The 26548-nt window shown below is 35.5% G+C and overlaps 1 protein-coding gene and 1 pseudogene across 7 annotated transcripts in view; both read right to left on the bottom strand.

Annotated features, from left to right (window-relative positions):
* Pibf1 (progesterone immunomodulatory binding factor 1) overlaps nt 1-26548 on the bottom strand; it is a 220034-nt gene that overhangs the window by 151145 nt on the left and 42341 nt on the right. For all 6 annotated transcript variants that reach the window (XR_015443697.1, XM_087192882.1, XM_021258673.2 and 3 more), the window contains exon 10: nt 8348-8446. Coding sequence is in view for 5 of the 6 variants with exons in the window: in XM_087192882.1 (XP_087049008.1) it covers nt 8348-8446 (99 nt within the window). In the remaining variant the exon portion in view is untranslated. The remainder of the gene's footprint in view (nt 1-8347; nt 8447-26548) is intronic.
* Nucleotides 8518-26543, bottom strand: LOC147823493 (serine/threonine-protein kinase 3 pseudogene; annotated as a pseudogene). Its single transcript, XR_015443699.1, has one exon. The product of XR_015443699.1 is annotated as a serine/threonine-protein kinase 3 pseudogene (transcript).

Below are 26548 nucleotides of genomic sequence, written 5' to 3'. Positions count from 1 at the left end.
CCCCTGTGACACATCTCTGCCAACCAGGCACTACTTCAAGGATACATGTAGCTATAAACTCATCAATGGATAATCCGCTGATAATGCCCCCATAATCCACTCATCTTCTGAAAGCCCCATCTCTGAACACATGAGACTTTTAGGGGTCATTCCAGACCTAAACCATAACATGTGTCAAGATTTAATTAACTAATGGTGGATTCTGGTTTTCATCATTTTTCTAAATATTTGACTATATATTTAATAGTCTGTTTTAGAATGTTCTTGGTCACACTCCAGTTTACTGGGGTAGTTACTGTAATCATTCCTCTTCAACATTTCAAAGAATAAGGACATGTGCATGTTTCCAGACTCTGGGACTTGTTCTGATACCACCATGTGCACAAGATAACCAACATTTTCCCTGTGATCACTTCCTATAGTTCTTTCAAACTTTAGCATACTCGGGTGTTACGGCCTGTGTTTAGATGTTTCCCCAAAGCCTCATGCTTTTTCAAGGTGGCTGAATCTAGAGTGTGTGATTAATTCATGATGGGGGTAGGCCTGAGGGCACCCTCAGTGGTCTGAATAGGATGAAAGGGGCAGGAAGACACTGTCAAGGCCTGTTGTTGTTTTTGCTATCTTATGGGCACAATGAACTATCGTTCTTATCTGACATGACCCTCTGCCCTGTGCCACTTTGCCTTGGAGTTAGCCAGCTATAGACTGAAACCTCTACAAACTGTGAGCTAAATAAACCTTTCCTCCCTCCTTTAACTTTGGATGTTGGGTATCTTGTCTCAGCAAAAAGAGAAAAGTAATTAAGACATTGGGTATCATTAGTATCTGGAAAAGCAGCTCACTTAAACAAAAAAACCAACCAACCAACCAACCAACCAACCACTCAAAAAAATCTCCAAGTGAGAAATTCATCTAGATTTGAAAACCAGTGGGGTAGAAAAATGAGGACTGTCTTCACAATGGAAAACTGTAAGTCATAATTAAAATGGACATGCTAGTGGATTAAAACTAATAGATACTAAGAATTACATTAAAAACCTTGAGTAGAGGGCTTACTAGAGAAGTAAATATGGGAAAGCTAAAGTCTCTAACCTCAAAAAACCCAAAAAAACCGCAAAACAAAAAAACTTCAGAAGGAGAGGCTTGTGAGTAAGCACAATTACAATCCTATGCTAAAAACCCAGAGAAGATTCTTAAACATTTCTGAAGGGAGGTTAAAATCCCACAAAAGATATGATCATTGCACTCAGTCTTAAAAATACAGGTATCTACCTAGTAGATAATGGTAAGATTGGGCTGGGGATTTAGCTCAGTAGTTCGGCTGCCTGCCTCGCAAGCACAAGGTCCTGAGTTTGATCCCCAATACCGGAAAAAAAAAAAAAAAAAAAGGTAAGATGTAGGAGCAAGGGAAGAAAAAAGGTCATTTCTAGAAAAAAAAAAAAAAAAGGGTAAACATTCACATAGAGAATGGCAAGAGTTCAACTTGTGCAGTGTACACAGGAGATAGTCTAAAGAAATATGAGTTTGGAAAAGCTGAAAATACTGTGAATGTCCTTCAACTCTAAGCTGTACAGGGGAGCCTGGATGCCACTGTGTTGAGTGACATGATCAGAGTTCTCAGTTACCCTAGGAGAATGAGTAACTAGAATACAGTGGACTTAACTAAGAACAAGGAGGTAATAACTTTAGAGGCTATGATAATAGTTCAGGCAAGAGAAAATAAAGGCTTGACTATAGCACTTAGGATTAAGGGGAGGGAAATGATTAGATATATGTAGAAATTAGAATTAACATGGGTTTACATGTCAGAGAGGCCTTTCTTGACTACCTAGCACAGTGTACCCTGTCCTAGCCATTATTTGTCCTTACACAACCTGGTTCAGAGCAATCATCAAAATATATAATTATAACATAATAATTATATATGTAATTGTTTGTTTTCTGTCTCCCTCAACTCTCAGCACAGGCAATCTCTAGTTTATCTACTAATGCATCCCTTAGTATATACATTTCCTTAGCACCTTAGGACTTCACTTGTCATACAGCAGGTATCAATAAATATTTAATGGCTGAATAAATAGGAAAGAAAATAAGGGGAAAAAAGTAGTTGTGAATTACCCACTGTCTTGTTCAAGTGTCTGGGCAAATGATGACGTCAGAATACAAAACTAGGAGAGGACGAACAGGTCTGAGCAAGAGGATTAACTGAGTGGGGAGAGATGAAGCAACCAATTAAGAGGGTATTATCCATGATTAGGACAAGATACCAGTCAAGAAGCAATGGGAAGCCGATCCAGGATGATGGTGGCAGGAGTGAAGAAGATTTTAGAGATAACACATGGTGAAATCTATGAAATGTGACAAGTGATGAAATACAGGAGCCAAGAGAAAGAATTTGTATTCTGAAGATTCAAACACAAATGGTTTAAAAATGGTGCAATAATTTGTCAACTGAAGTAAATTTTTGATTTGGGGAAGGGGAACATAGGGGGATGCTCCATAAATATTCAGTTTAAAGTTCCAGAAAAATATCCTGACAAAAATGTTAGGCATGTAGCTAAAAATCTGAGTTTACGAGACAAGAAAAAAAGGAATAGCTTGAATTTTTAAACATTGTTGGAAGGAAGATAAACATAAAATTAGAAGAAAAACGACCAAATGGCATGAAAACAAAAAAGAGAAAGTGAAAAACTGCTCTACATTAAAGACTGAAGAGGCATGATAACTAATAAGACAGATGATTCTGGACTGGATCCCAGGCCCCCCAAAAATTGTTTTATATAAGGACATTACTTGGACAAATGACAAAAATGGATAAACTATTACTATCAAGGCTGTCCTGAATTTGAAAGGTATAGTGCAGTTATGTAAGAGAATATCTCTATTCTTAAGAAATAAACTGTGAAGTGGTAAAAGCATTTGATGCACTCAACTGATTAAAATTATTCAGAAAAACGCTATATACAAATATGTGTGTGTGTGTGTGTTCACGGACAGAGAGGAAGAAAAAATAAGGAAGGGAGAAGAAAAGAGGGCATAAGAATGAAGTCAGACATGCAAACTCCAATAACGTTTGGTTTCTCTTACATGAGAAACACTGTACACGTTTATATACACAAAGAGAGATAAATAGGAAGTAGGGAGCAATTCAAATACTTCTCCAAATTACATAGTCCACTGTTTCAGAAATATTTTCATATATGTTAATTAGTTTCATTTATTTATTTTTTGGGGGATGGATTTTATTAATTTTTCTTTTGCTACCAGGGATTGAAATCAGGACCTTGCACTTTTGAGGCAGGTGTGTACTGAGCTACATCCCTGGCTAATTGGTTTCATTTAGACTATAAGGACACTAGTTTATCTTTGTTTGTTGAAAAGAAAGTTTTGTGTTAATATCTGTTTCTTTTTTCTAAGAATCTTTTTGGTTTATGTTTTGTACTCTAACTATAATACTCTACTAATGTATTAACTTGTTATTCTCTTATTTTATTATGAAATTTAATTTTTTTATAAAATAAAAAATACTAAAAAAGAATGAGAAACATAACAAAATGTTAAAAAGGAGTGAATCTGGATAAAAGATACAGGCGTTTTGAGTGATATTCTTATAGTTTTTAATGTACATATGAAATTATCTGGAATAAGGAGGTAAAAAATATAGACCAAGATGGAATGCTAGGGCACAGGCTTGATTTTATAGGGTAAAAAGTGAATTTATCCCTTGAAAATGACAGGTACTCAATTATTCAGGATTGTGTTTATGTCATTTTGGAAATAGCATTTTCTACACCAATTATTCTATTTATACAACAAAAATATGCAGACTATTTTAGTATAAAGATGTTCTGTATCACAGAATTTCAAGTTAACAACACTCACACCCATCACTAATTCTCCTGCTAAGAGTAAATATTTTCAGACACAGATCCCCCATGTTCTTAATGAAGGAAAAAGATTAGCCAGGTGTAGTAGCACACAACTATAATCCCAGCAGTCAGGAGGCTGAGACAGGAGGATCACTGTGAGTTCGAGGCCAGATTGGGCAATGTAATGACTTCAAGACCACCCTTCTAAAGCAAAACTCTGTCTCAACCACCACTCTGAAAAGGATTAACAGAAAAAAAATTCAAATTGCTCTATGTATTTTGACTTATTGCACAAAAATATTCAAGATACAACCTTCTGAGGTGGGAGAAAGGAAGAATGTCACTTTACAACTATTGCCACTTATACAGAGTTATATGTAATAAAGTACTCATACATGGTTAAAGGTTTGCCTGGGCTACTGTTTCTGGTAGGACAAGGGCTTTAGATTAGACCAGTACTTAATAAAGAAAAAGGAAGAGAGACATAGGTAGCATAAAGATAAAACCCATACACTGCGATCCGAATAATGGAGTTTCTACTCAGTTCCTTCTAGAACTTTATGTCCAGACTGAAAAGAAACAAGGTATTTTTCATCTTGGCACTACATTTCCTAATGCTTTCATGTGCACTATATTACCACAAATTCTAAAGCCTTTACTGGGAAAGAAATAAGTCACAGTGGTAACTTAGGAAGTAGTGGACCCAGCCAGACATAGAATGAACACACGTCAAATGGAACAACAGCTAAGGCCAAGAGGAGAACTTTAGAACAACATGGGGCTTGACCATCTCAATACAGACAAAACCAAACTTCAGTGGGATACAAAGGAATAAGAGAAATCAAGTAACAAAGATAAATCTTGTGAATTCTGAGAAACTCCTTAGAGTGACCTACTAGAGTATTTTATAAAATAACAAAAAATTTAGATACTAAAAATTTTCCTTTAAGAAGTATAAATGTATAGTTTACCTTTCATAAAGAAATAAAGACAAAAAAGTAATAGTACAGGATTGAGAATTAGAAATTTCTACATTCAAAATAAATCATGATATGAATTAATTTTGTATAACATGAAGACTAGGAATAATATGAATAAAATTAGAGCATTTTTATTACATAAAACATTTGGATATTATAGCTTCAGTTTCAAATCTCAGTACTCTTCATTCCATGAGTTTATCTTGCAAATCACACAAACATTTCCTTGTCTGCTGAAAAAGGCAGCACCAGATTAAAATACATAAAAAGGTAGAATAGAAGCACACTGAATAGAAGCACATCTCCTCTTGAAGATATAGCAAAAATGGAAATTTAGGGCAGCTGGTTTCTATACCAACTTACTAAACTAACTTAGTGTGACATGAAAATCACTCTATTCATCTACTGTCCTATGCTCTTCTGTTTTCTACTAGCAAAAGATGAAGGCAAAAATACTACCATTATCAAATAAGTTGTGGGGAATGAAAACATAATTTCAAAAACAGTATTTATTTAAAATACTTATAATCTGAAAATTATTTCAAAATATATGCCAAAACACAGAATATATATTTAAAAACAAGCTAAACTAAAAAATACAATTAAAATTAATTCTGAAAGCTGAGTATGGTGGTGCATACCTGTAATCCCAACTACTCGTGTGCTGAGGCAGGAGGTTTGCAAGTTCAAAGGCAGCCTGGGCAACTTAGTGAGACCCTGTCTCAAAATAAAATCTTAAAAGGGGTGGGGGCATATTAAGTGCTTGTAATTCTTAGAGTTGTAAAAAAAAAAAAAATTGAACTGTAAGCTTACGTTGCAGATTCATGCAGGATCCCATAAATGTAACAGTATATCAACTTATTCTACTACTTGTACTGGTTGAGTTTTAAAATTTCCTCCCTAGGGCAGAAAGAATCCTCAATGTGTACACAGGGATTCAAAGCAGCAGAATATGAGATAATGTTCTCTCCATGTTGGTGAAAGCTGGGTATTTGTTACTTATTATTAGAGAAACTGTTGAGCTAGGAATTAGACATATGTAGGTCTTCTATGCCTAGGAAAGCCCTTTCTTTCCTTTGTAGAAAATTGAAGTCCTTGAGTAAAAAGCCTTTTTCATTCAAGTTTGAAAATGGCACACTGGTTCCATATACTTCTCTTTATAAAAACAGAGGCTGCTTAACCATAAGGCATTTAATTAAAAGAAAATTTGCTCATTTTAAAGAAAAAGATGACACTTATTACACCTGACTGGAAAATTGTGTATTGGCAGGTCATGGGCTTTACTTAAATGTAATTCATGGAAAATCGCATTCCCTGTAAAGATTAAAATGCATTTGTTTATTCTGATTTTGATACAAAGGAAGCCAGAATTACATATTTGAGTATTAAGAACTCAGCCTCTGAAACCAAAGATATTTTTCCTTGGGTTTTTACTATATGCAAAGAATATACATGATATTTTAAAAACATGAGTTCAAACATATAGGCAATCTACACTCAAAAGAATTTCAATGAATTAATGAATATATATATATATACTGATTGATTGCACTGCGGGTGCTTGAACTCAGAGCCTTACACATGCCAAGGATGCAGTCTACAATGACCTATAGCCCCAGCCCATATATATTTTTATATAGAGTACTTTTCAAATAATAGTAACAACCCCTAGGTTTTTGTTTGGGAAAAACATAGGGAATGGAATGAAGAGAGCTTTTCAATGGACACTCAGCATTAGCCTGGGTTCATTATTCTTTTTTTTTCATGGAACTTGAGCAATGAATCAACTCTTCTAAGCTTTTGTGTCACTGATAACATGAGTATCAAAAAGAACTTCAAGCTGGGCATGGTAGTACATACAATCCTGTAATCCCAGCACTCAGAAGGCTGAGGAAGCAGGATCCCTGTAGGACACGGAGGCCACTCTTGAGGCTAAAAGGGCCTCTGAGTTAGGTCACCCTGGGGCTCGGAGGAACCAAAGGGACTCGGCATATCTGCCAAACAAAAAAAGGACTCCAAACTCATTACGCTACCCATTTCATGCTTGAGTTCATACAAGCACATCCTGACTGAATGCCTCTCGACACCTGTACTGACAGAGAATATATTAGATGCTAAGGCATTTTTGAAAAGCCCTGTTGAAAAAGTTTTTCTTTATTTCTTGTAAGCTTTACCAGGTGGTGCCAGTTCTACTATTTTAGGTGTTATCAAGCCAGAAAACCAGCTTTCATATGTGAACCCTCAAAATATTTGTGGGAAGTTACTGTCTAGCACAATAGAATGAATCTTTCCACGGATTAGATCATTTTTGCCCTGAAGGTTTTCTAGTTTCACACTTGGGTTCCAGGATTTCAGCACTATGCTACAGGTAAGATAATCACTAACCACATTCTAATTTCTATTACTGTAGGATAAGATCTCCATATTGAAACCTTCCAAAGTCATTTCATAGCTCACTTCTAAGCCTAACATGCCATTGTAGGTTTTCTGAATCCAAATGCATGTTCTTACATTTATTCCATAAAATTCATTCAGTTCATTAATTATATCTGAAAAGATTTATTAGATCTTCAATGTGTCATTCAATTTATTTGTTACTCTTCTGTTTTATATCACATTAGTTAAATATGTTAAGTTTTGTGTTTGTTTTGGGGCAGGGTGGGGATTAAACTCAGGATCTCATGCATGCTAGACCAGTCCTCTCCTACTGAGCTACACCCAGAGCCCCAAATTTAGATGTACATATTGCTTACATCACAAATTAGAAGTTGGGCATAGTGGCACATGCCTACCAGACACTTGGGAGGCTGAGGCAGAGGGATCACTTGAGCCCAACAGTTTAAGGCCAGCCTGGGCAAATAAGGAAACCCCACTGAAAATCACAAATTAATCCTCAGATCTTCATTTATCTGTTAAATGAACTATTGCCATGCATGGTAGTACATGCCTATAATTCCAGCAGTTGGGAGGCAGAAGCAGAAGGAGAAACAAAAATATGCTCACAAAAGTCTATGTACAAATGTACACAGCAGCTTTATTTATGGTAGCTAAACAGGGAACAACTGTAGTGTCCATCAACAAGTGAATATAATAAAATGGAGTATAATAAGGAAGGAATTACTGGTACAGTAACTAAATGAATGGAAACATAATGTTGAGTCAAAGAGGCTAGACACAAGAGTACATACTGTACAGTTCTATTCATTTTTAGTCTAAGGAGAACAAAGCCAAATTATGGTGACAGAAATAAAAAAGTGGTTGCCTCTTGGGGGTAGTGGATGGGACAGGCTGAAATAATATGTATAAGGGAACTCTCTGGAGTGACTGAAATGTTCAGTTTTGTGTTTTCAATAGGTAATAATTATATACTGCAAAAATAATGCATGTCATACTTCAATTCAAATTCAAATTATATTCCTACTAAAATATTTTTTCTATAAGGAAAAGTAACAGAAACAGAAACTAAAGTTATAACATTTCCATTTGCAGGATGCTTACCTGTCTAAAAGCTGATCATGTTTTTCTAAAGCATCCTTTTCCGCCATCACTGCTCGGTCCTTTTCAGCCAAAGCATTATCCCTCACTTCTCGAAGATTTCTAAAATTCAAAAATATTTCATTTATTTCAAATGTATAAGTACATATCTTCAAAGATTCACAAATCTGCAAGCTCAGAACTGGACTGGATGACAGGATATTTGATCAAGTCAGCCACTTACAGTGGCGATGACAGTAGAAACTGAAACTGACCCTGAAAAAAATGCATTTAGTGACAGTTAAAGAGAATGTACAAAACATGGAAGGTAACAACCATAATTAGGAGATTATTCAGCCATGTATAAACCTTCAAAGATTAAATTTTATTTGTTTTAATATAAATAAATATAGAATGTAATAATTTTGTTCATTTAATCCCTATTGTTATATTTTCTAACCTATTTCCTAACTCAGTAAACTCAAGTTTAGCCTCAAGCCACATAGCGTAAGTTAAAGGCCCATACTTTGAATCCTGTTGACTGACTCTAAATCCATGCTGTTCATATCACAGCACCCTGTCTCCAAAAGAACTCAACTGGGTAAGAGAAATTGGTTTTTATTATTCATAGACAATGTTAGTAAAGAGTCATGAAAGCTCACATGATTTGTATAACTCTATCTGATAAATACTGGATTGAAATGCTTAGTGGTCACACTTTGCTATGCCAGTATCCAATGTAGTCTTTTACATGGCAATACTAACAAATTTAAAATTTAAAACACGTCAATCATGAGAGTCATAAATAAAAGAGTTTGTGTGTCAGAAATAAAATAAACCAAAAAATTGGAGCAAGGTAATTTATTAAAAAGAAGATAAACTGCTTTTGTAGTTTTGTATTTATTTTTACTTATTATCTAAGTGGAAATGTATTTTAAAGTAGCTATTAGAAATGGCATTTTGCTATTTTCTGAAGTCATCCTAATTGCAATGACCTGAATAAAATTCTCAAAATATATCAAAAATTTATATATAATTCCTAGATGATCTAATATTTTAAACAGTAAATCATTACAAATTGGTTTCACTTTCTATTTCTCAAACACAGCCACGCTATTTTATACATTATTTCAGTAATATAATTCCAAGTAGATAACACTTGCAGCACTAAACATGAATGCTTAGTTGGTAGATGGAGAAGCTTCAGTCCGTATAACTGTATTTCTTTGTATCAGTGGCACTGGATAAGACCAAGCCACAGGAATGAAATAAAACCCAGAACAAGACAACATTAGGGCTTGTAAGAAGATGTACGATTAGAGGGAACTAATAAGCACACCATGTCACAGTCTATTCATCCAGCTAACTGTAAGTGCTATGTTAAGGCATAAATAAAATTCTAAGGTCACAAAGAAGAGTTGATTATTTTTAACTGGAGTAAGACAGATAAGGGAATAAGGGGAAATATTTTAAAAAGTGACATATAAATTAAACCTTGAATTGGTAAGGCATTTCAGAAGGAGAAAACCAAAATTAATAGGGGAAAATTCCAGAAGCTAAGGCTTCTATTAGCAGATCCTCTAATAGATGCTTGTGGTTAAGATTTCTGTGTAAAGCCATTCTCCTCATCAGGTAGCACACCTTCCATATCTATTTCACAACCTGCCTATTTCATATTTCCTTTAATATCAATTGACATGACTCAAATTAGTCTCAGGGGATTAAACAATGTATTCTTCCACTGACAATATTAGTAATAGTAAACATATAGTATTTATCATATGTCAAGAGCTATTCTAGACACTTCACACATAATAACTTGTTTAACTGCCACAACAATCACAAGCTGTAGTTGTACCATTACCTCCATTTTACAAGAGGGAAGACTAAAAATCAAGAGGTTAGACACCAGCCTAAAGTCACATAGCAAGGTAAGCTATGAATTTTAAACATGGACCCCAGCAGTCTGGCTCCAGAACCTGTGCCTTGAGTCATACTATGCCATCACTCATAGGGTGTGACCGTTAACCCTGATATGCCAACCTCCCTGGATTAATAAATGACGAACAGATTAGTAAGGCTCACTCCTGGTACCAGTCCCTGACCTGTTAGGAACTGAGTAACACAGCAGGGGTGAAGGCAGACAAGCAGGTGAAGCTTCATCTGTATTTGTACACATTCCCTGTCATTCAAATTACCACCTGCATTCTGCCTCCTGTCAGTCCAGCAACATTAGATTCTCATAGGAGTGCAAACCCTGCTTTGTTTCACAGACAATTTCTTTTGGGGGATATTCTGACATAATGAGATTTATATTATGTGCCCACAGTAGATGGCACAAATAGATGTCAAATAAAAATGAGCTGGAAAAGAATTGTGAATATACTTTACACTTGCTTTTATGGTTCAGTGTATATGTTCTTTCAGAATTTAGTCAGGTTTGATAAAATACCAGGTAGACTGAATTCCTGCTACAGATAAAACAGTAACTTCTGTACAACAAATAACCCACTTCTAAATGTTAAATGCAGTAGAAAACATAATACAGTTACAGAAAAGATAGCAGAAATTCTAATTTTCTCAAAAGAGAAACTTGAAATAGCAGAAGCTATCTGTAACATATATAAACTAATAAAGCTCAGTTTTTAAAGGTCCAAACTGAGTTTATAACTAAATGTCATTATAATAACAAAGAAAGATGCTGGCTGCTATTATACGAACTGTTTCTAAATACAAAACCCCCAACCCCTCAGCATCCGCAGGAGACTGGTTCCAGGACATCCCCACACCCCGGGTCCTGTGGGTACCAAAACCAAGGATGCTCAAAGTCTTTCATATAAAAATGGCTTTTAACAGATTGAGATAAAGACCTTTATTTTTCCTAATTAGAATAGAAAGGGACAGAAGCGGGCGGTTGCTTTATATGATTAGCTCATTTATAGAGAAAATGAATTAATCATCTCTACCTGCAGACTTTTCTTCCTGGATAAAACATAAAACTGCCCATTTCCGCATCTGATGCTTTTGTTCAGATGGTATAAAACAAGAGTTGTAAGTGGGTTATCTTCTGTTTATAGCCAATTTTACCTTTAATTAACATGGGCAGTCAAAAAGTGAACAAATATGATATAAAAACAAAATGAATAAAGTGGAAATCTTATTTAATACAATTTCTTGAGGGGAAGTTATACATTTGAAGAGTAGAAACTTTTTGAGATCACTGCTGACTAAACATGTTATGTCTGTCTCCTCCAAAACTCATGTTGAAATTATTTATTTTTTAATCAAAATTTCAAAAGGTAAAAATGGAATTACTGCTTCAATACAAAAAATGTGCAGCCCATTTGGATGCTACTGCTATTATTGCTTTTCTTCTATTAGAAATCTATCCTGGAAATCAAGGAATGTACCCCAGAGCTCCTTGGTTGAAGTATAATTTGGTTGTACATTATTATCTGTTAATATGTTCCTACCTTCACCAAAGGTGTTTTTGTCTTTAAAAAACAACAACAAAAAATAGCATAAATAAATAAGTCTACCTGAGGGAATACAATAAATAGGCTTTCAGATAGGAATAAAGAATACTGTGACATAAAGCCCATCACAATTAAACAATAGCTTTGGATCTTCAAGGTCTCTAAATATAGCCTTCATTTTAGAATGGTTTTCAGCTGTCAGAAAAAGAACACATTTCTATTGTTCTCAACTAAAAATGAAAATATAGTGGATACAATTGTAAATTCTGCCTTTTGGGAATTTACCTAGGTATGTACGATCATTGGTTTTTGATCTTTGCCTAGTGGTAAAGTATAAATCTTAGGGATTAAAAAAATCATAATAGTCCTTCAATACTTAGTGGTTTCTTGGTTTCCAGAGTAGGTATTAAAAGAAGAAATCAGACTCAAAAGATTTTCTCTTCTTTGCATCTATTGCATCCAGAATGGGTTGTCTTTTCTCAGTGTATCTTTGACGAAGTTCTATTTCACATTCTATCATGGGGTCCAGTGCTTTTAACCTCATCTGTAGTTTTTCTAAACTTAGATCTTTTAAAAAGTCAAAATCTCCATGTTGAGGAACTTTCCAGTTATCAGGAAAAACATTTTTGGACATAGGGAAGGGCTCATGCACATTCTGATTACAGTTTTCATGAGTCTTATTCTTTTTTTTTTTGGTACTGGGGATCAAACTCGGGACCTTGAGCTTGCGAGGCAGGCGCCGGAACCACTGAGCTAAATCCCCGGCCGTATGACTCTTATTCTTGAAGTCTGGCTTATCAAAGTAGTCCATGAAAGATGGTCTTTGTACTTGTGGTGAAGTTGTGTTTCGTTTCATAGTTCCATCTTCTTCCTCCTCATCCTCACTGTTTATAACCATGGTCCCCAAGTCAGAGTCTAGCATTGTGCTGTTATGTTCAGTCACAGTCTGGGCCCCTTCACTCATTCTGCTTGTGACCCACAACATGCTGACACTTTCTGAACTAGTCTTTATCATGGTGTGAGAATCCAGCTCATCTTAATCCAAATTTTTTTCTTCCTTTTCTAATTCTCACTGCTGTTCTTCATGTCTTTTAGCTTTGATCTCCATAGCTTCTGTGATAAGGTCTCTTAATATTGATACACGTTTTGCATTCTTGATAAAAGGATGCTGTAAAAGTTGTGTTGCTGTAGCTCTTTGTTCAAGATTCTTCACCAAACACTTTTTAACAAAATCAGTAAAATCATCAGACCAAAGGTTGGGCTTCCTGAATGTTGGTGGTGGATTTGTAGGAATCATAAAAATAGCCTTTAGTGGATGTTTATCAGCATAAGGAGGTTTTCCTTCAGCCATTTCTATAGGAGTAATGCCAAGTGACCAGATGTCAGCCACACAGTTATAGCCTATTTCTTGAATTACCTCAGGAGCCATCCAAAATGGAGTTTCTATCACAGTATTGCGTTTTGCCATTGTATCTGTTAACTGACCAGCCACTCCAAAATCTGTCAATTTTGCATGTCTTTCTGTATTGAGGAGAATATTTCCAGCTTTTATATCTCTGTGTATTTTTTTCATAAAGTACAAATATTCTAATCCTTTCAATGTAGATTTTAGAATGGTTGCAATTTCATTTTCTGTTAATGTCCTGTTTCATAATCTAATTATGTCTGAGACAGAGCCAGCTCCACAGTTCTCCATAACAATCCAGAGGTCTGGGAAGTACCACCCCCTCCCCCAGCACACAGGAGGTGAGCCACTAGTGTGCCAGCAACTTCCCCACCCCTCAACCCTGTCAAAATAAGACATGTAAACAAGTCTCAAAACCAAACTTCCAGACCACATAAAGCAACCCCAAAGGGAAACAAGATAGAACACTTTGATATGCAACCACCTGGACTCCCTGAACTGGCAACAAAGGAGGATCTGGAAAAAGTAAAATCAGAAATAATTTCTCAGATAACAGCAGAGATTGTGCCCATAGTGTAAAACATGATTAATAAATCTAAAGACCCAGATAAAAAAATAGAGGAGCTGAGGAACATGATGGAATCCCAACATAGGAAACAAATGGAATCCATAAAACAGATACAAACAGATTTCCAGGACATTAAAAACTCCACTGAAAGCTTACGCAGCAGAATGAGCCAATGTGAGGAATGAATTTCACATACAGAAGATAAGATTGCAATTAGAGACCAGGAAAAGAAAAATTGCTTTAAAATAGTAAGGGACCATGAGAAATCAATACAGCAGCTGCTAGACGATGTAAAGAAGAATAACATAAGACTGATTGGAGTCAATGAATAGGAGAGAGTTCAGATGACATAAAAAAACTGGTCACAGAAGTGATGGCAGAAAACTTCCCAAGGAGGGGAAAAGAACTTGACATACAGATAAGTGAGGCATATAGGACTCCAACTAGCCTTGATCAAAAAAAAAAATCTACACATAGGCATATAATTGTTAAGATTCCAGAAATCCAACAGAAGAACAAAATTCTACAAGGAGTAAGAGAAAAGAAACAAATCACATACAAAGGAAAGCCCATCAGAATCACAGCAGACTTCTCAATGCAAACCCGCAAGGCTAGAAGAGCTTGAAATGATGTATTTCAAGGCATAAAGGAAAACAGCCTCCAACCCAGACTGATGTACCCTGCAAAACTATCTTTCAAAATTGATGGTGAAATAAAATACTTTCATGACAAAGAGCACTTCAGGAACTTCGTGAATACTGAACCAGCAATCCAAAAAATTTTAGACAATATCCCAGGAAAAGACAATGAAGATCACAACCCCAGGAAGCCCACCAGAATTAATCTGTTGGGCGTGACAAGAAATTAAACACAAAGGGCGAGAATCTAACAAAAAGAGAAAGTCATGACAATGATTAAGTCAATATGTATCTGTACTGGCTATTTATCATCATCTTATGTCTACTTTTTAATTGGGTTGTCTATTAACAAGATGTAAGAGTTCTCTATATATTCTGGTCTTAGGTTATATGTATTATAAATATGGTCTGTTTAAGGACTACTTTTCATTTTCTTAACGATGTCATTTAAAGTTCTAAATTTTGATGCAATCTCATTTATCAATTTCTTTCTTTTATACAGCATGTTTTGTGTATCCTAGGAAATTCTTGCCTACTCTAAATTCATGAACATTTTTCCTTATAATTTCTTCTTAAAGTTTTATAGTTTTAGTCTTTCATATTTAGGGTCATAGATCCTTTCAAGTTATTTTTATGTATGGAAATAAAGGGTTGAGGTTAATTTTTGATATACAGATACCAGGTGTTCTAGTGCCATTTGCTGAAAACACTATCTTTTCCTCTGCTCTTGAATTGAGTTTATGTTCTATAAAATGTTAATGTTAAATAATCTTTCAAAACTCAGTGGACCATATATGTGTGGTTCTATTTCTAGATTGTTTTATTCCATTGATCTATGTCTTTCCTTATGCCAGCACTGCCTTGATTACTGTAGCTTTAGAGGAAATCTTAAAATTAGGTAATAAATGTCTTCCAACACTTTAAAATTTCTTTTTTTTTACTTTTCTAGGTCCTTTGTACTCCTACATAACTTTTAAATTTCAATATCCAATTCTTCATTTATAGCAAATATACACAGACCTGAATTTTTATATATATCTTGTGTTTTCTAATCCTGCTAAATTCAAATACAAGTTCTAGAGGCCCCTAGAGATTTCTTAGTATTTTCTCTGTAGATGATCATTTCATCTACATACAAAGATTTTACTTCTACCTTGCCAATCGTATGTTAATTGTTTCTTTTTCTTGCCACACTATTTTCATTTAGGCCTATGTTTCAAAGTTTAATGGACAAATGAAGAGTAGGCATATCTGCCTTTGTTCCCCACTTTAGGGAGAAAGCATTGTATCTTTTCCATTCACATAAGGCGTTTTTGCTGGAAGTATGGAGTACATGGCTTATCTGTTGAGAAGGTTCTGTTCTACTTCTAGTCTCCTGATAGCTTTTACCATGAACAGCTGTAGAATTTAGTCCAATACTTTTTCTCCAACTAGTGACAGGATCATATGGCTTTTTCCTTTCCTCTGTTAAAAGGTTACTTATAGGGGTGGATCTTCCAATGCTGAACCAACACTGCCATCCCTATAATAAAACCACTTTCTACATACTGCCAGATCTGACTTCTAAGAGTTTGTTATGTTAAACAAATTTCTATCTATGTTCATGCTTTTTTCTTCTATCATCTTTATCCAGTTTTAGTATTAGCACAATGCTGAGTTCCTAAAATGAGGGGAGAAGTGTTCCTTCTTTTTTCTGCTATAAATGTTTGATATAATTTATCAGTTAAAATATATATGAGCCCGTTGTTGTCATATAGGTAGGTTTTCAAGCTAGGAATATACTTTCTCTAATAGGTGCTCTTCAAATTTTATATTTCCTCCAGAGTCAGTTTGATTGATTTGTCTTCCAAAGTACTTCTTAGAAGTTGTCCAATTTATTTCAAGAAAGATTTTTGTAATATGCTTTCTATATCCTTTTAAATTCTGTAAAATCTGTGGCAATGTCCTCTAAATTTTGATATTGTAATTTTTTTGTTTTTTTTGGTACCGGGAATCGAACTTGGGTCCTTGTGCTTGCACAGCAGGCAGCGAAACCACTGAGCTAAATCCCCGGCTCTTGATATTGTAATTTAAAAAATATATAATTGATATTGTGTAAAAGGAAGAAAAGGTCTAAAGGAGTAGGGGAAGTGGGATGGGTAGGGGAGAGGAAAGAAGGGAAAAGAAAAAAAAATGGAAACAAAGTCTTTGCAAATAGGGAAGGGTGGAGGGCGTGAAGGGAGGGCAGGGGAAGGGCAAAAAAATAAGAACCAAGATACTCATGTAATGGTACAAGATCCCAATGATGAATGTAACTGCATTTTATACCTAAAATGTACCAATAAACTTAATGGAAAAAACAAAAACAAAAAAACAATCCAGAGGTCTGTGTTCCTAAAATAACTGCTATAGTACTTTACAACATATAGGCTGTCACACTGTTGCATTATGGATATTTCTTTGATGATCTCCTGAAGATCAGACTCAACAGGTACTTGGTTCAATCACAACTTGGCCAGATTCTTTATGTATTGCTTTAAAAACACTTCGACAAGACCCTTCTCCAAGCTTCTCTAAGACATCAAAAACTTCTTCAGGCTGCTTAGTCAAACTGCTTTCAGCTTTTTTAGCTTACTATGTAGAAAGCTTCTGTGAAGGAAAGTGCCTCATGTTGAAATTTAACTGCCACTGTAACAGTATTAAAAGGTGAGATCTTTAAGAGTTGAGTAGGCCATAAGGGAGAAGCCCTTTTAAGTGAAATTTAGCCATTATTAAAGAGTAAATTTGGCCCCCTCTTACCCATTCTCTTGCCTTTGGCCCCTGCAACTTTTTTTTTTTTCCCTGCAACTTGATATAGGAAGAAGACCCTTACTGACAACTTACTGTACCTTGACATTGAGATGCTGGCACCTTGATTTTTGAGCTCCCTAGACTCTAGCAGCAAACCTATAAATTCCTGTTTGTTTAAAATTACCCAGTCTTAGCTAGGCATAGTGGCACATGGCTTCAAAAGTAGAATTCTGGGAAGCTTAGGCAGGAGGATCACCGAATTTGAACCCAACCTGGGCAACTTAGTGATTTAGCAAGACCCTGTCTCAAAATAAAAGGGATGGGGATGTAGCTCAGTGCCAAGTTCCTGAGTTCAATTTCTACTATATTAAAAAAAAAAAAAAAAAAAAGAAAAGAAAAAGGCTGGGGATAGGATGTAGTTCAATGTAAATGCCCCTGGGTTAACCCCTAGTACCTCTGCCCCCATGGACCAAGACATCTGCTACTCAAGCAGATTATTTTCATTTTCTACATGTGAAAACTTGGGCTGAAAGATAATTATCTAATGTACATCATGTTTAAACATACATGAAAAATCTATATATATATGAATGAAAAATTAACATACCAAAATGTAAAACATTCATTTAAAATCTATTAATGTGTTGATGCTTAAAAAGTAGCTGATAGAATAAAAGTTGATATATCAAAATGAAGCTAAGTAATCTGGTAAATGGTTAATGGGGTAACTTTTACATGTCAGTGACCAAGCTCAGTGTTCATTAGATCTATTAGAAATCTTTGTGTAGGGTTCCATCTAAACCAATAATCCCTGTCTGATTTTTAAAAAGTATCAATTCATAATTTCATTTGATAAATATTGAGCAATTACTATGTACCAGGCACTGGTACATGGGAATTTAGCACTGAGCAATAGATGAAAATTCCCAATACATTGTAGTAGGAAAGAAATGAAAAGTAAATAAACATGTAGTATGTTAGTAGGTCGTATCTATTTTGCAGAAAAATAAAGCAGAGAAGGGGCTAGTGAGCATAAGGCAGGGGAAAGAGGGATTTCCCAATTTTAAACAGGTTAGAAAGAAAAGACCACAAAGAACAGGTGACATTTGAGGAACATGAGAAAGTAGGGCTTTATGGTCTTATCTAGGAGTAGGTGGTTCAGTAGTGGGCACTGCACCCACAAGGTCCTAAAGTGGGAGCGTGCCTTCCTGGTAAAGAAGCAGGAGCCACTGTGTCTTCTCCGGTCACCAGAGTAGACTCGTAATATGGCCCTTAAAAAGCAGTGTAAGAGAAACAGGTCCTATCAAATCATGCCATTTAATGGAAAACTGCAGTGTAATTTTCTTATTTCCAAATTTATAAATGCTTTTCTAAAATTCTAATGATCTATACTCAGCTTTCAACAGTGAAGTACAGCAGGGAACAAGACTGAGTTTCTCTTCTAAGTAAACTACCTCAAAAATTACAGTTTTGATTAAGAAATCTTTGGTCAGTTTCATAGCCTTGACTAGCTCAAAGTAGTATGCCCTGCACTATGAACCAAGTGTAACTCATTTTATCAATAAGATATTTCTAATAATATGCAAATCATGGCCTGGGGATGTAGCTCAGTGGCACTGTGCCTGCCTGTCAATTGCATGGTCCTGAGTTCAATCCCCAGGACCGCCCCCCCAAATAAAAAAAATATGGAAATCATACCTTCTATGTATCTCAGTTTCTTCATTTATAAAATGGTGTAATCCCTGTAATTTCAAAGTATTTGTCCTGTTGAATTCTTCCTACAATGTATGTAAAGTGTGGAAGACAATGCTTGATAAACACTAAGTACTCCATAGTAGCTACTGTTCATGTCATCTAAATAAAAATACGAAGGTATTCACTGTGTGCTAAGACTTTATAGTTTGTAAAAGAAAATGGCACCCTAGGAAATAGCACCCTAGGGAAAACAGAAAAAAACTGCTGGAGGGGCTTCAGCAGCTCACACCCCCTTCCAGCCTGCAGAGAGCCATGGGGAGCCAGATCTGGGGCACAACAGAGAATCATCAATAGTAATAAACTACGTGATGTCAGGCAAGCCTGATGTCAGGCCTTGGTCAGAGCTGTCCGTCTACAAAACAATCAGGAATTAATTGCTATCTTCCTTTCTACATCTTGTCTGCAACCTGTCAGTCAACAGCCATGCCACAGTGCCCATCATCATTCTGTGACTATTTAAGCAGAAAAGCTGGAGTCACTCCTGATGTTCACTCCCTGTGTCAATCACCGGATTTTGCCAATTCTACCACCTAAACAGTCTTACATTCAACTGTTATTCTCTTCCCACTTCTCATCTCCACCCAACAGCTCTTAACCAACCTCCCTCATTTGAGGCCAATTATAAAAAATGAGCAAATCATTCCACTTTACTTCAAAATCACCAAGAAATGCCCACGGATAATAGGTTTTTTTATAAATGTGGACTAATCCTACTTTCCCAGCCTTCCCCACTGCCTACAGTGCAGGTAATCTAAACTCTTGGACAACATGAACTTACCTTGCTTCCTATCTGTAACACCTTATATACCTTGAAATACTTAAATACTATGAATTAAGTAGTGAATCCATGTAGTAATCACCTACAGCACAAAGGATACAGTTTACAATAAAGGATAGCTAACAATAAAATCCATTTACAATTATTTAAGGAATTAAGATATTGAAAGTTATTTGCAGTCATTACTTTAAGGATAATCAAACTAAAAAGACAAGTAGAACATTAAGGTTTTTTATTCATGCAAGAATTTAAAAATTATACAGATATCTGAGAGGATATGAACAAAAGAAATTTGTTTGCTTAAGCACCAAGTAGGATACACACTACCAAAATGATGAATGGAACTGCTATAAACTAGATCCAATTCACCTGTTGTAATGCCTTACATATACTGAACCTACCCTTGTAAATAAACCTAGACTCAAGATTTAAGCTCTGTAATGTAACTCTTAAGTTTCTACAAAATTTCAACTTTTTATCGTTAAAGTTTCTTCTTGAGTACCTTTTGGAAGATAAAAAATTGTGGTCAATATGGCTTTTATTGATATGGTTGGAAGTAAAAATCACTGAAGTAATACAATACTAACCATTACAATAAGAAACATCTCTTCAACCACCTTTTCTTTACTGCCTACTCTTTCACACAGTTGTATAGCAATTTCAGTTGCTGTATTCTGTGTAGCATTAGCAACACAAGGAATGCCTTTAACAAATGCATCCTTACCCTTTCAACAAAATCACTCAGAACAGTTTTCTTTGTTTATGATAATGAGACTATCTTAGATAAAGCTGGTTTTGCTTTCTGGAAAAACTTAAATAATCAGCTGAGTTTATCTCCCCTTACTTTATTATCTCACATTGTTAATTAGAGAATAAATTAGCCAATTATGCAGAAATTTAGACAATACAAATGGTATGCAGACTGTATGTTTTCTAATAGTGCTTTTTAGTGGTAATAATTCTATAATGTTATTAGTTGACTTTTATATAATTATCACTTATTTAAATAGTCAATACAATGGATAAAATAATTTTATTTATTACACATAGGCAAAAGGTATCAAAATAACCACATTTATACAGTTTTATAATATAATGTACTTTCATATCTATTATTACTTTAGATCTTCACAGGCCACCCTGTGAAGTATTACTTTAGCTAATTTTTATAAAAGAGGAAACTAAACTTCAGGGATATAAGGGACTTAGCCATTCTGCTAATAAGTGGTAGAGCCAGGATGTAAGTTTAGTCTTTTTCTCCAAGTCTCTTTTATAACATTCTCTCACACATAATATACTCTCACACATGGGAGTTATATTTTATTTCTACCTGTATAAGAAGATCCAAAACCTTTTAAGTACAAAATACCTACTAGGCAAGAAGTGATTTATATAATAATAAATCTCACCACCGGAGTGAGTTTGCCTCATTATTTCCCATAGTTTGAACCTGGCATTTTCAGATAACTAGAATTTACAGAAAAGACAAGATGCCTAACTCACAGACTGAGCTGCAGCATATACATTGTAATTCCATCTGTATTTATTTTTGATGTATCTGACTAGTCGAGTTTCCCACCTTCCCCCGGCCCTCATAAACCAGGGGCCTTGCACTGAGCTACATCCTGAGCCCTTTTTAAAATTCTGAAATCTTGCTAAATTGCCTAGGCCGGGCCTGAACCTGCCATCCTTCTGCCTCAGCCTCCCAGAGTGCTTGAATTATAGACATGCACCACCATGTCTGACTGCTTATCTCTTCCTTAAATCTATCTTCTAAACTCTCCCTCTGTTCTCAACCCCTTAACTTCAGAAAGTACTAAAATGACTACAAAGACAGGTACTAAGATTAGATGGCATTAGTTTCACCTGCCTTTTCCTCATTCATGAAGAGAAAATAAAAGGCATTCTCTTAATAACCTGCAATGTACAGAAAGCAAACTAAAGGCAAAATATAATTCTCTAATCTCGCCATTTTACATTCTTCTAAAAATGTTTACTGGAGAGATAGATAAGGGACTAAGTACAAATATGCAAGTGTAAATACTTCCTCCATTTTAACTCCTATAGTAATAGCACACTTTGATAAAATACAACGGACACAATTATATATCTCAATCCAAAGCAACAGATTAAATTACTTACACACACACACAGAAAACTGCTATGAGTTTTATGTTCTATTTTTTTTTTTTTTGAGTTTTATGTTCTATATAACAAGGAATACTCAAAACTTTTAAGATTTCAAAAGAAATAATTTACAACTTAAATTTTTACCCTTTGGAAGGCCTAGAGGTACACAAGTTCTAACTGCAGTTCAAATACGAAATAACGAAGAAACTATGATCCAAAAAGATTCAGGTACCTAAATACAGGTTGCATTATGTGAAGTTAAAATAACAGCAGCGAGCTCCTACAGTTGGCTAGTCAAACGCCGGTTCGGAATGGGCTCCGGTTGGAGTCTGGCACCACCTGGTGGCAGCTGTCTGTTCTAGTGTGAAGATGCCTGGGCTCAACTAGTCCTGTAGCTGGGGTCTCCAAGGAGTGCCAGTCCCAGGAATCTACCAGGCAGGCATCTGTCTTATTGTGGATATGGAGCCAGAACAAGCCTGGAGACAAGGAAATCTGCTTTCCGCTCTCCTGCTTCCAGAAAAGGCTCTTGGCTGTTTTCCCACACAGCTTGATCAACCTACCTCTATTAAACAATCTGGAGAAGGACGAATATATTTAAATTTATTTTACAGTAGGATGCATTTCAAAGGTCCCCCCCCTTCTTGAACAAGTAAAAATGAGAAAATTCTCAAAATGATTACATAGCAAAGTTTATGTTGCTATACGGATATTTAAAGAATAATCATACATTTTACCAAATAATCCCATAAATTTGTTAGATCAGTCAACAAAGGTCTATAAAATCCATAACTGAACTGAACCTCGAACTAACAGTACTAATCTGTAACAGAGAAACAGTGTTACCTATGCCAGAGGTCTCTTTCATGACCAGATCTTTCTCCTGATGATTGCAGAGTCTTATATAGACATATTTTCTATTTGGATACCCCATAGACACTGCAATAGAACTAAACTAAATTTCTCATGCTTTCCTATTAAAGCCTTGTATTTTGAGGCTGAGGCAGGGGGATCTCTGAGCTCAGCATGGGCAACTTAGTAACTGAGACCCTGTTTAAGTATTAAAATAGGGGAATAGGGATGCAGCTCAGTGCAAAGACCCTGGGCTCAATCCTCAGTGCCTCTGCAACAACATCACTAAAACCATAATCACCATCCATGTGGCTGTCGAACCAAAACCTGGCACCTTTAACTTCTTGCCCCCTCCTCCATCCCACTTAGTCTTTGCCTCATGCTGGGTCTGTCTCCTAAACACTTTTTACATCTGGCCCATTTCCTTCTGTCTCTGCTACTGCAAATGCAGTTCCATCATCATGTTCAAAGGACACAACCCCTGAAAGCGGCCCCTTTGTTTATAGCCTCTGTCCTTCCAACCTATCTTCTACACTGCAGTGACCTTTTAATATAAAACCAGCTTGTTACCTTTCCTTCCCAGAAACTCTTTCATATGTTCCCCACAGGTCTTGCACAGTGGTCCACATGCATTCTTTGGTCTTCTGCTCCCCTGTTCTGTTTCATCTCTCATAATTCCCTGCCTCTCAGTCTATGCTTTGGCCGTAATAAATTATTGTTTGTTAAAAAAGTTCCACTTGTCTTGCCCCCACATTTTGATATATGTTATACATTCATTCCTCAAGTCCCTTTCCTTCCCTAACTCTAGCTTCACTCTTGGTCATTATGCAGGGCTCAGCATGGCCATTTCTTCCCCCGTGAAGTCTTCCCTGAGTCCTTCAGTCCTGGATAAATAGGTGACTTCATCCTTTGCATCCAGTCATTTTCTCTGTTACCATCATACTTATACTTGTCTCTCTACTTATTTCTGTGCCCTATTCAACTATCAGCTTTGTGAAAGAAAAGTTCATCACTTATCTATGGCATTTAGCTTGTAAGCTGGTATATGTAGGTCTTAATAAATACTTGCTAAATAAATGAATTTGCTACTCTGGGAAATGCATGAGTTTGAAGCCAAAGTTTTCTAACATAAAGCTCAGCATATAATAGGAGTACAACTCTTATTTTGGTCTGCATTTTGAACCCTTAGAGCAAGTGAGCACTGCATGCTGTATAGTACAGGGCTGGGACCAGAAGAATGTCTTTGGAATTCTTTAATCTCTGTATCTGTCTCTCTTGAATCTCCTGCTGCCTAAAACATATACATTCATAAAAACACACTTGTTATGAAAATGAAGAGACAGCTAAGTGCAACAGCAAAGGAATTCTAAAATTACAAGGTGAGGATAATAAGCCACATATATGCTTCCATGTATATATGATGATAATGTAATATGAAAAACAGCTATATTGTGCAGACACTTATTATAACACAGATGATAAAAGTTTAAAGAAAAGCAAAGTTATGAGCATAAATGTCAGAACAGTAGTTATTTCTTAGAGAAGGAAGCAGTTAAGCAAGATCTCAAGGGCATTTCTGTAGTGCGTATTTTCTACTTTCAGTTTTGATGGTGATTAAATAGTATTTAATTAAAAAATTTTTCTTTTTTCTTTTGGTACTGGGGAACAAACTCAGGACCTCGCACTTGCCAGACAGGTACTGTGCCACTGAACTACATCCCCAGCCCTAAAATTATTACAGGTACACTTAAAAAAATTTTTTTCTGAACATCTGTTAGCATTATATCTGTTATTTTTACATACACACCTTTGTATGCAAACATACACAAGGTCAAAAATGAAAATATTCATGAAATAGTAATTGTTTGTTTTTTGAGATAAGGCATTCCTATGTAGTTCAGGCTGGCCCTGAACTCACTATGTAGCTGAGGCTGGTGTCAAACTCGTGGCAATCTTCCTGTCTCAGCCTCCCGAGTGATAGGATTACAGGCATGCAGTACCATGCCTAGCTCATACTAAACTAAAAATAATGTTATTTACATAGTGGTACAACATTTCTTTGCACTGCTTGAAAAATATCCTTTTAGGATTCAAGATATGAAGGAGGATTTCAAAGGCCTTGATCACAGAAAAGATTATGGTGCTCCTCTTGTAATTCAAATGTCAAATACTAAGGCAGACTAAGTGTAAGGATAGTCAAAAGTGTTTTTATTTTTCCTAAGGTGGAAAACTTTAAAAAAATAATTAGTGTACTATGTCAATTTTCCCCCTAAAACATGAATTTGCCACTGCCCACAGTATATATTTAGTCTACAATCAATGATCACTTCGAATTTTTACAGTCCTAAATTATGACTGTAATTATCTCACAGACTAAGAAAAGAATAAAAGAGGCAGAAGAGAATAAATATTTGATGAATGTTATAATGAATGATTTCCTTTTTGTTCAGTTTAAAGTTTATATTAATTTCCTTGGGCATATACTTGTATGCACATCTTTATGAAAAGATCAAACAGATAAAAATCTATGCATGCTAGATTTATGAGGAAAATAATGATCTGATATTTCACTTACAAACACCATGTGATATGAAGCAAATATTACAATAGTTGTTATAAATTGTACATCTGCTCTCTTATCAACATAAATAATATTTTCACAAAAGAAACCTGAGAGCAAATCATACTACTCAAAAAGACAGCAGGATTATCTTAAAAATCTCTCCCAACTTGCTGTATTAAAACAATTTAACAGTAATTTTAAAAAATCTTGAACAATTTACTACTCAAAGGATAATTCTATAAATGCAATTTTTACAATACAGGCCATATTATGAATACAATATCAAAAGAACAAATTATCTGCTACTGTCCTTCTAATAGGAATGAAGCGTTACAATGCTAAATAAGATTACAATATATAAGTCAGATTTAAAGTCTTGCTGTCAACAATGAAAATTTCATACACTCAAATGAATGTTAGTGAAGTAGTATGACAAGTCAATTTCAGAATAATTGTCCCATTCAAATGCCATATTCCTGTATGGCAAACTTTCAAAGCCACATTATTTCCAAAAGCCATATTACTGTAAGGTTAGTAAAGGGCACTAACTGCCACTGAAATAACTAGCACTGTTTTTCCTTAGTGCTGCCAATCTCGACCTAGGCAAACTGCATATACATTGGTCCGAGAAAAACTTCATGAATAAAATATTTCTTCAATATTACCAAACAGGGGCTGGGGATTTATCTCAGTGGTTCCGGCGCCTGCCTCGCAAGCCCAAGGTCCCAAGTTTGATTCCTGGTACCCCCCCAACAAAAAAATTACCTAACAAACATCTTCCAGAATTAGAAGCTAAATGAGGTATATGTAATATTTCATATTACTATTCCAGATGTTTTAAGTTTTCAGGAGAAATTGATAGTGTGTTACAAGAAAAGCTACTGTGTCACCTAGCATATACCCTAATTTCTTTTTTTACCTTGTCCTCACTCTGATCTGACCTAAAGGCAAAAATACATTATCAGAGTAAAATAGAGACCATGGCAATACTGGAGTAAAAAGGTCTAAAGTCTCATAAACACTGTTCTAAGTTATCTATCAAAGATTTAGAATTTTTTTGTGGGGGGGTACCGGGGATCAAACTCTAGTTCTTGAGCTTGCGCAGCAGGTGGTGAAACCACTGAGCTAAATCCCCGGCCCTCAAAGATTTAGAATTGTAATGTTCACATTTTATTTATACTTAGAGCATTAGCTCAGAGAAATGATACTTAATTTCACAAAACTCCTATAACTTCCAAGCAAAGAGAAATAAAATATTACACAGTCTCTCTCTCTCTCTCTCTTTTTTTTTTTT

Source organism: Heterocephalus glaber, unplaced genomic scaffold, assembly GCF_053883595.1.
Source record: "Heterocephalus glaber isolate CG9 unplaced genomic scaffold, H.glaber_assembly_v1.0 deba00001577, whole genome shotgun sequence".
Taxonomy (NCBI): domain Eukaryota; kingdom Metazoa; phylum Chordata; class Mammalia; order Rodentia; family Bathyergidae; genus Heterocephalus; species Heterocephalus glaber.
This window is presented reverse-complemented; position numbering and strand designations above follow the sequence as displayed.